This window comes from Henckelia pumila, chromosome 3 (assembly GCF_033568475.1).
Source record: "Henckelia pumila isolate YLH828 chromosome 3, ASM3356847v2, whole genome shotgun sequence".
NCBI lineage: Eukaryota > Viridiplantae > Streptophyta > Magnoliopsida > Lamiales > Gesneriaceae > Henckelia > Henckelia pumila.
The window spans coordinates 15,424,770-15,436,236 of NC_133122.1; the positions used below are offsets into that span (position 1 = coordinate 15,424,770).

General features: G+C 34.9%; 1 protein-coding gene across 1 annotated transcript; it reads right to left on the reverse strand.

Moving 5' to 3' along the window:
• Positions 1-7,759: 7,759 nt before the first annotated feature.
• On the reverse strand, positions 7,760-11,236 carry LOC140888128 (aluminum-activated malate transporter 8-like). The gene is made up of 6 exons (XM_073295813.1): positions 10,945-11,236; positions 10,237-10,377; positions 9,651-9,944; positions 9,465-9,568; positions 8,850-8,996; positions 7,760-8,119 (listed from the first exon to the last, which is right to left on the reverse strand). Exons 1-6 carry the CDS (start codon positions 11,234-11,236, stop codon positions 7,760-7,762), a joined length of 1,338 nt encoding a protein of 445 aa, XP_073151914.1.
• Between the last annotated feature and the right edge of the window lie 231 nt (positions 11,237-11,467).

Sequence of the window (11,467 nt, forward strand, 5' to 3'; positions counted from 1 at the left end):
TATTCTTAAATTGATTAGGATTGAAATTGAATGAAATGAGAAATTGAGAACTGAATTGCAACTAGGCAAGACTTGGAGGGCTAAAGTGCAAATTCCTTATTTTTAGTGGAGGACACTTGTTTCACATATATTTACTCACGTGTAATACAACAAAGTGCATCAGACATTCAGAGGAATAACCGAAATTCCAAGAGCAAAGAAATCTCCAAGTTCATTCTCAATCTTTAAAGTTTGATATCTTTTGTGTCGGTTGTCCGAATTCGATTTCGAAAAAGGTTCTGGAATCCTTGCAAGAAGACCTTCGAATTGATGTAAGTATTTATGTATTTCATCCTGTTTTGAAAACCCAGAAATGGCAGAGATCAGTACGTTGGTTTATGTTTGATGTTTTGAAGCGTTGTATCGATTATTGCCAAAACTGAATCGACGAACGGCTATGGCTTGTATGTTTATGAATTTTCAGCAAGTAATTTGACATTCTTAACATCTGATATGCTGGTTTTGAGTAATATACAGCTGCTATATGATGTATATGGTGATAAGACTTGACATAGTTGAGTTCGGATTGCCGAGTAATACCGATATGCTGTCGAACTTTTGATTTGAAGTTGTTTTGTTATCTTATACTTGAGCTGCCATTGACATGAATTAAAGCTGATGTTTCCTTGGTCAATATGTTGTGTTCAGTTCATAAACAGGGGACGTCAACTCGAGAATTCCGACTTCGAAACCGATAAAAGAAAGAACACGGTTTGTAGCCTTTTTGCCTTGAAGTTGGGTTGAACTTGAGTGCATATTTTTGATAGAGGTGTGATTGTGTTGTTCAGATTTGGAGAGCTTGAACTCACCTTGGAATCATTTTAAACTTCACATTCGAAAGGTAAAAGTGGACTACTATTTTGAATGGGATTATAACTCGAGATGGTTTGTATCGAGTTCCCTAAATCATATACTTATTTGCTTATTTGCTTTTATATGCTCTTCTATGAATTGTTGAATGAGTCTTTGATGTTAATGAATGCTTTTATGATGATATATGTTGCATTCATCTTGCAAGACCAATTCTTTGATTTTGAAATGAATGGAAACGTTCGATTAGACGATTTGAGAAATTGTATATGTATGGCCTGGGTGGTTGATTTAGCCTAGCGTCTGATTTACATATATAATGGCTTCAAAGTCTAGAGAAGCAAGATAAGTAGCCCCACCTTGATCGGGAGAGTCGGTGGTTAGTTATGATATCTTCTTCTCGGGATCCCAAACGATGAACTAGAGAACCTTGTTTTAAAACATGCATTGTAGCTACTTTTATATCATGAATTTGATATATGATTTGCTATGCATGTTTAGTTGCTTTTACTGGGAAATATATTTCTCACCGGAGTTATCCGGCTTTTGTTGTGTTCTATGTGTCAAGGCAATAGGCGAGAGTGGAACAGGGCAAAAGAGAACTTGAAGAACAAGGGATGAGGAGAATAGCGTGATGATCCGAGTTTAGATGGTTTGTGTGAGCTGTAAATGTTAGAGTTGAGTCCAAAAACATGATCTTGTTGTAGTTAGACTTGTTGGCTATGAGTTTGATGTATTACTTATATGCTCAAGACCTTAGTTGATGTATATTACTTCTTAGGACTTGAATTGTTGTTGTATACAATGCTTCTTGTTTGATATGTTAGCCTATCTTGAATTGATTTTAAGGCTTTGTTATGATTTATTTCTATCAACTTGATCATGTTAGAATGCATGATAGCTTAGGATTTTGAATAGGCTTTGTATGAGTTGATAGTAGTTGATGAAGGAATAAGAAACACATTTTGACTGCAAAATTGCACCAGATGGATTTTTTGGAAAATGAGCTCGCTCGATCGGGCGATTCCTGCCGATCGAGCGAGGCCTTAATTTTGAAGGCAGAACTTTGAGCATTTTGTGCTCGCTCGATCGGTAGAAAGTACCCGATCGAGCGAGGCCATGGATTTGAGAACAGAAAGTTGAGCAAACTTGGCTCGCTCGATCGGTGAATATTGACCGATCGAGCGAGGCCACATTTGAACTTACCCGAGAGTTGGGCTTAAGTGCTCGCTCGATCGGTAACTTTTTACCGATCGAGCGAGGTGCTCCATTTTTGAAAAAAAAAAATTAGTTTGCTCAACTTTTTGTGAAACCACCAGTACCTGAAGGGATCGTCAAGACTGGTGCACTGGTCAGTCGCTTCTTTAACTCAAGAAAACTGGATTCACAAGCTTCAGACCAGATAAATGGAGCATTCTTCTGAGTTAACTGAGTAATCGGTTTCGCAATACTGGAAAAATCTTTAATAAAACGGCGATAGTACCCAGCCAAACCCATGAAACTACGTATCTCAGGAACAGATGTTGGTCTCGACCAACTGATCACTGCCTCGACTTTACTTGGATCAACAGCTATACCATCTCCAGATATGATATGTCCAAGAAATACAACCCGTTTCAGCCAAAACTCACATTTTGACAGTTTAGCATACAGTTTCTCAGATCTCAGAGTCTTCAACACAGTTCTCAAATGCTCAGAATGATCAATCAGATTCTTCGAATATATCAGAATATCATCAATAAATATTATCACAAAATCATCGAGATATTTCTGAAACACACGATTCATCAAAGCCATAAACATAGCTGGAGCATTTGTCAGACCAAACGGCATAACTATAAACTCATAATGGCCATACCTGGTTCTGAACGCAGTTTTCGGAATATCAGAATCCCTAACTCTCAGCTGATGGTATCCAGATCTCAGATCGATCTTGGAATACACTGAAGAACCCTGCAACTGGTCAAATAAATCATCAATACGAGGCAAAGGGTATTTGTTCTTTACCGTTGCCTTATTCAGTTGCCGGTAATCGATGCACAATCTCATTGAACCGTCTTTCTTGCATACAAATAATACTGGAGCACCCCAAGGAGAAACACTGGGTCGAATGTATCCCTTGGCCAGTAAATCTTCCAACTGATCTTTCAACTCTTTCAATTCCACTGGTGCCATTCAATAAGGTGCTTTAGAAATCGGTGCAGTACCTGACATCAGTTCTATGTTGAAATCAATCTCACGGTACGGAGGTAGTCCTGGAATCTCATCAGGAAAAACATCCGCAAATTCACTAACCACTGGAAAATCAGCCAGGTTCGGGCTAGTTTTCGAAACATCAACTGCATATACAATAAATCCCTCCGCTCCTTTCTGCAAAAGTCGGGTCATTGATAATACAGAAATCAGAGGAATCTTAGCACGAGAACCCTTACCATAGAATTTCCATTCTCCAGCCATCTCAGGTCTGAACCTCACTATCTTCTGAAAACAATCTACGGTAGCTCTGTACTTGTTTAGCATATCAATCCCAATAATGCAGTCAAAATCAGACAAACCAAGTACAAAACAATCTATCTCTATCTCATTACCATCATACTGTAGCAAACAATTCTTAACTGTCTGAATAGATATAAGACCTCTCCCCAAAGGAGAAGAAACAGATACTATAGCAGGTAATGATTCAACAGGCAAAGCATGTAAGGATGCAAATCGTGTAGAGATAAATGTATGGGATGCACCTGTATCTATCAATACATATGCGGGATAACCATAAAGAGAACAGTTACCTGCAATCACATCATCTGGTGCTCCCTGTGCCTGTTCCTCTGCCAGTGCAAAGACATGAGCCTGTTGTCTCTGTGGCTGACTGCCTGTCTGACGTCCCCCTAGCCTTGGCTGTTGCTGTGGATGTGATGGTTGAAAGGAATGAACAGAAGAGGCTTGCCTCGCAGGTTGAGCCACTGATCGTGATGACTCTGCACCTCGTGACTGTCCAAAACCTCTCTGAGGACATACCCTCGCAAAATGGCCAGTCTGATGGCATATATGGCACCTCCCAGATACACCTCGGCACTGATCGGTTGGATGACCTCCACCAAAACTGTTACAAAATACTCCTGACTTCTGTTTCGTGCCACTGGAACTCGAAGAACTGCTCCCTGACTTTTTAAACTGTTTTCCTCGAGCTTGCAAATATCCTTTCTTGCCACTGCTACTACCACCACTTTCAAATCGAGGAGGTTGTTGCGAGATTGGAGCTGAGGGTTGTGACTGTCTCGGAGGCTGAGCGATATACGAAGATTCCCGCTGTTGTATCAAACCAGCTTTCGCTCCTTTGGCACTGTTCAAAGCATCAGCAAAATTATTCGATCACCTTGTGTTCACCAAAGTAAAGACTTCCGGAGTCAGTCCATTAATGAACTGATCAGCCATAGCCTCATCACTATCAGCAACATGTGGAGCAAAACGTAGCAATGTAGTGAATTTTGCAACATAATCTTCAATATTTAAGTTTCCCTGCTTCAGGTCGCAAATTCTGCACCTTTATCTTTGCGGTAAGACACTGGAAAGAAGCGTTGATAAAACTCAGTTTTGAAGATATTCCACGTCAGTACAGTTCCTCTACGCTCCAAAGCTTTCTTGGTCGTGAACCACCAGCTCTTCGCAACCTCATGCAACTGATGTCCAATAAGTCTGACTCTCCGCTCATCACCATAATCAAGTGAATCAAACAACATCTCCATATCATCAAGCCATCCTTCACATACAACTGCATTTTCAGTACCGTTCAGAGTAGGCGGATGGTATGATTGAAATCTTTTCAGTAATGTTTCCATCGGTGTGGCAGTCATATCTGTCATATCTTATGAAGTACTTCCCTGTTCATTGATCGAGACTGTAGCTTGAGGTACTATCGGTGTTACCACTGTCTGTTTCGGCAGAGGAGTAGGAACCTGAGGTCTAAGAGGAGGTCGTCCTGGTCTTCGAGACATATCTGATTATCAAAAGGGTTAGGATACCACAATCATCAAATCTATCTCAGTCCTCCTCTGATCATCTTACCTCTGATCAAGACTCGGTTCTGATTCAATCTTAAAAAAATAATCAAAGTACTCAAACAAGACATGCTTCCAATCAATTCCGATACTCAGGTAGCATATCATAATTTATCAGAACACATGCCTCTAATCATTCCAGATATTCCAGTAAGCATGCGTCTTTAATCATCATAAATCATACTTTCAAATAAAATAAATACAACATCATGTAATAAAATACTTGAAAGTAAATCATGCTAGCATTTACCACATGTAATTCAATCATGTAATTAAATCATAGCATAATAAAATAAATAAGCAAGGAAGATGACTCGATCTACCCCACTCACTATCTAACTCAGTCCAGAATTTTCTTGCTCTGATACCACCTGTTGTGACGACCCAAGTTCTAATCTCTCATTAATCAAATCATTGTAAATAATAGACAAAGAATCAAAGTCTAAATAAAGTAAAAAAAAAGTTTTTTTTTTTACTTTATTTAGACTTTGATTCTTTGTCTATTATTTACAATGATTTGATTAATGAGAGATTAGAACTCGGGTCGTCATAAGAAGTTTAGGAGAATTATGGATGACACGTCTTACATCAAATTAAAGATATTGAAAAATTTTATACCTTTATGCAAATTCTTAATCAGATGAATAATCTACAAAATGTACAATATTATTTATTATTTCAATTTATTTTTATCATTACACGAGAAAATTTTGAATATTTTATCATTAATGAAACAAATATTTTATAAATGACATTTATAGAACATGAGATATGAAATTAAAAAATCAAGATTTAATTTGAAACGTATATTAATTATTAACAAATATATAATAAATTATATTGCTTCAAAGCATACATACATGAGATAAAAAAATAAGACAAATCCATGACACGAATCATGTAATAATTTCTCAAGATCAATCAACGAAACAATGAAAAATCCGAGCTGTAATAACTGGATAAGATTTGGTATTAATATTATGTCAAGATAAAACTACATTTAAACATTATATTTATAAGCTTACATTAGTTATTCTAATGTCTTATCTTAAACGATTAATGTAAATATAGAATAACGATGATCATAAATGATGACACTGAAACTGCAACAGTTACATTGTTCGAAAATATTGCAAATGTTTTTATTGGTTTCAGTGTTGAATATTATATCGATTCAATCCATCATCGAAGTATATAAATAAATTTTTTTCTTACAAATACTATGAGTAGCAATTATTAATAAAATCTGCTTTATATATATAGGACGATAAAACTTAAATATTCCACAAGTATTTAGTACACCAAATAAATATGAATATGTATTTACTCTCAAAATAGAAAAAATAGTTTAATAAAAGGTGGAATATTAATATTTATATAAAAACATTCAAAATTCAATCAAAAAATTTCAGCAACTAAATCATTGTAAGTAAAAAGAATTTAGTAGATTTCAAAAAAATATAAGAAATTAAGAAGAAAAGAGAATGTCCAAAAAATACATTGATCGTTAAAGATATTGACATACAAATACGTAATAGAATGCAGTTAGGATTGCAAGTAAATATTTTTAGCATAAAAATAGACTGTATAACAAAATAATAAAATAATAATGATAGAAAGTGCAAATGATTGATTTAGATAGCATCACAAAAATTGTTATTAAAGATGATGATAATATTGAATCTTTCATAGAGAATAAATAACGCATGGTATGAAAAAATCGTGAGAAAGAAAAAAATCCAAAATATAAAAGAAAAAAAATATTTGACGCAATAATTTAAATTAAGGTTTAGAATATATTATCTATATCATTTTTTTTCCATCAATAAATTAAAATATACACAAAATAAGTAATCAACACATAAGATAAAAAATTACAAAATAAATATTTAGTTTAATTTGATTAACGTATCTCACTTATTAACAAATAAAAAATAAATCATATTGCTTCAAGGCACACATACATGAGATAGAAAATAAGACGTGCGAATTCATAGTACGAAGAATGTCATAATCGCTCGAAATTAATCAAAAAAATAATGAAAAACCCGAGCTGTAATAATTGCATAATTTTCAATATCAATATAGTGTCAAGGTAAAACTACATTAAACACTATATTTATAAGCTCACATTAGTTATTGATTATGTCTTATTCTAAACTGTTAATGTAGATATAGAATAATAATGACCGTAAATGATACAAACATTGAAACTGCAAGGGTTGCATTGTTCGACAGTGTTGTAAATGTTTTTATAATTAGTTGCAATGTTATTGATTTCGTCACTAAGACATGTAATAATTTTTTTTTTCAAATAATATGTATTATTACAATAAAAATCATTAATTAACTGCATGTTAATATCTTCACATTTCAAATAATTTATTTAACAACGCTTATCGACAATAAAAGGCTTCCCACGTGCATTGAACATGATTTTTACTACTGAAATTAAGAAAAAAGTATGTAAATTTCTTTTATGTTTATTTAGGCAAATTTGAATATTTATGTGATATATATATGTTTTATTCTTGTCGTATGAGTCATGTCGAAGAACATTGATATCAAATAAAAAATATTCGCTGAGTTTATTGGTTTTGGAGAAAAAAACAAGTTAGCTCAGTGCAAAATATTGTTATGAAATATGAAATATATCTTTAAATATTAATCAACCAGTGCTAGCTCAGTCCAAAATATTGTTATGAAATATGAGATATGATCGACATCATCGAACCAATAATATAGTCTTGTACAATAGTGCTATCACATATATTTACGTATCTTCTTTCTAATAATTGCTAACTCGACTCACAAGACAACCATCGCGCATGACATGCATGATCGTGTGTATATCGTTAACATGACTCCCGAATGTCCCACGATGTTTGTTTTTGGAAACTGGCCTTCTGGGAAAGTTCATGGACAGATCCAGAAATTTCTTCGACGTCCTTAATGATGTCGATGAGCATGGAGGCAACCACGAGTAGCTGCATTATTTCTTGGAGATCTTGTTGCGGTGGTGAGATCATGTTTTTGAGGATGGATTCAAACTCATCGGCCGCGGATTTGGAATTTTGTATGTGGGTTTGGATTGCTGATGATGGGAATTTAAGGATTTTCATTGCGGAGGCTAAATCTTGCAAGGCTTTGGCCGATTCTGAGCTCATAGTTGTGCATGGCTTTTGGATTTTCTTGAAAATTTCAGATGTTGTAGCCTGCATAAAGAAATCAATATACTTCATCCATCAACCTCACTAATATTTACGACTAGGGGTGCAAACGAATCGAACCTGTTCGTGAGCTTTTCGAATCGGCTCGATAAATATTTGATTCGTATTCGAACATATCAAACTCGGGCCTAATTCGAACATGTTCGAGCTTTTTTTCGAGTCGAGCTCGAGCCAAAATTATTTTGTTCGATAGTTCGCGAATAGTTCGCGAGTCTTAATATTTAATTAATATAATATAATTATATAATAAATATATATACATTTCGAACATTTTCTAACATTTCGAGCTTTTCGAATCATAATATCCGAGCAATAGTTTGCGAATAGGTTCGAATATTTCGAGCCGAACTCGATCCAAAATATTTGAAATTATCGAACTTCGAATCGAGCTCGAACTCGAACTCGAATATATTTATATCGAGCCGAAATCGAGCCTTAAAATTTTACCATTATTCGACTCGATTCTGTTAGTTTGCACCCCTATTTACGATGATGAAATTGAAAATTTGTAAGATGAATTGAGATGTCAGCTGATAATCTTGTACGTATACAGCAGGCAACACGCTGTCTCGTGCTTAATTTTCTCATAGCAGAGTATCCAAATCCGTCCCACATTGCTAGGTGTTAATCAAATGGCTTAATCAAATCTTGAAATACATTATAAATATTAATAAATAACTCGATTTTAATTTATGTGCATATATATTGAATATACCTTGAGTTTGGAGTTAACAGCGTATCCATCAAGGGCTTTGATATGGCAGGCACATTCACAGGCTAAGGCTCCAATTTTCAAATATAGTTTCCATGGATGATTGAATCCAAAACCTCCATGCCCAGGTTCCCACCATGCAAAATTTGCCTTCAATATATAAAAATGAATTACAACACTAATATTTTGCACAAAATAAATTATCTATTATTCGACCAAAATATCAATGGAAATCTCTTATTAGAAGAAATATTGAATACTCTGATACACTAAATATTAGTCGTCGTTACCAAACAATTTCTTAGGTAAAGAAAAGTAGATAGAATCACTTTTTCTTAAGCATTTAAAATACTATCAATCACATATTATATTTAGATCCCAAAAATTAATAGCTTTACCAAATGTATTACCCAACTTGAAGGGACAATTATTATTTTCCCCCTTAATTAACTCGAACTTTTTTTCTAATTTCAGTCATGTTATGAGTTAATTTACAATAACATGGTTTTTTCAAATTCCGGTTGAAAGAGCTTACGGGCATTCGGATATGTCAAATTACCAGACAAAAAATATAAATTTACGGTACGTGACTTGGATAACTAGAGATTTTTCACTTACCAAAGATTCCTTGTTAGTCTTGGAAACAAGTACGCTCTTATAGCCTTGGTGGAATGACTTGTCATTATTATCACTTGGAGAATTAAAATGTTGACCCCCAAAACCTGAAAAAAATTGATAATAAAAGTAAATTCAATAGCAAGACTCGAGATATCCGACCCGAGAAACCACAACATAATTTCCCACGCAAAAATGGGCCATACGTACCCTCCAAAAATGAAGCAAGCTTCTCAATATCTGTAGCAACCTGGTCATGCAAATCTTGGCCCGCCCAAACCGGGCAAACGAATATGGATAATATCATACAAGTAGCCCCGCCAATGAGAATTGTTGACAACCTCTGATGGGCAAATTCGAGGATTTCGGCGACCCGGAAACCCGAGACCGCCACCAGGGCGAATGTCAAGATAAATATAATTACTCCATAGTCGCATTTCCTCTTCACACATGGGTAAAATCGTGTAAACGTAGCCGCTGTTGCTGTATTCGCAAATGGTAGAAAAAAACATATTATATATTTAATTTTCATAAAGCGAGGTTATTATAAAAAAATATATATATGGTTTTTGAAATATATATCGTAAAACAAACAAAAACTCACGTGAAATCGTCTAGATTAATTTTTTGATACAAACTCTTATTAATTCGATTTGATCCATAAAACTACATTGCAAAAAATATTACTTTTCACGCGAGTTGATCCTTCTTACAGATATAGATCCGTGACACTATTTCACAAGAGCCTAGCTATTATATTTACACGTGATCGTACCTAAGAGAAACACCGAAATGGCAAGAACGACAGGTTCTCCCCTCTCTCCACAAGAATTGGCTAAGTACTCGGCTCCGATTCCTAATGCACCAGCTACCATCGTTGCACAACTTCTGTTTAAGCTTTTTGATAGTGTTCCACCTAAGCCAAGTCAAATGATCAAAGAAATAATGAAAAGAGTACAAATTATTCAAAGGCCTCCACTTTTTATGCATGTGAAATGAGAATGAACTCTCAGCAATCGCAATAGGTAAATTACAAAATTCTTTCGGTAAGTTGCTAAGTTTTCGTTTTGGTTCCATAGATCGTCAAAATTCGGTTCTAATGTAACAAATGACATCTTTTTTAACTTTTGGTCTTTTTATCATGTTGATATCTTGGTATTGTGTCAAACATTGCCGATGCAACACCAAGTATATATTGATGATGTGTCTGACGTCACAGCGCAACAATTCGACAAAAGACGAGCAATTAAAATGAAGATAAAGTAATCATTAGCCTAAGACTAAACAATTTAACGACACATAGTTAATAAAAAACGCATCAAACTATAAGATACTAAAATTTATAATAATTCTCTCGTCACGATATTTACAACATTTGGTAAACTAGAATGATATATATATATGAATCAAACCACACTTGTGAGGCGTGACATATATTTGGAGTACACATTTTCTTTTCCTTTTTTTAAAAAAAAAACCTTACCGACTGTGTATTCAAACACGACAACGACAGTTAGAATAGCCCACATTCCGGCCTCTCCAAATCCATCATATAGAGGCCTGAAGTAGTATAACAAAGATACTAGTGTAAGAGCCAACCCAACTTTCATCGAGTGCACCATTCTTCTTGGATCATCTTCTCCAATTTTTTTAGTCGTTTTCGCAAACTCGGCTAATCTCGACCTTAAAGTTGTGACCGCGTCTTTAAGATAGTCATGCGTGCGCGATACAATTCCATGTTTAATTTCTTGATTTGGTGGGTTGATCATCTCCATAGGCAGAGATTTCGGAAGTTGCTCTCATGAAATAATGTGGAAGTCAATTGATATTGATTTTGTGCATGATATGGGCATATTGGGAAATGTGCAAAAGTGAGTAATTTATATAAAAAAAATGTACGTACGTAGTTGATATGCGAGTTGGTAAGGCCTGAGGTGATGTGGGAAAAAATTTTTCTGCATTGCGGGTTCGATCCTCGCATGGAGCATATTTTCTGCTGAAATATT

Coding starts and splice junctions, on each gene's coding strand:
- LOC140888128 (XM_073295813.1), bottom strand. CDS start 11,236: ATGGAGATGATCAACCCACCAAATCAAGAAATTAAACATGGAATTGTA. Junction 8,997..9,464: donor AGACTAACAAGGAATCTTTG/GTAAGTGAAAAA, acceptor TATATATTGAAG/GCAAATTTTGCATGGTGGGA. Junction 8,120..8,849: donor CTGTTAACTCCAAACTCAAG/GTATATTCAATA, acceptor TTCTTTATGCAG/GCTACAACATCTGAAATTTT.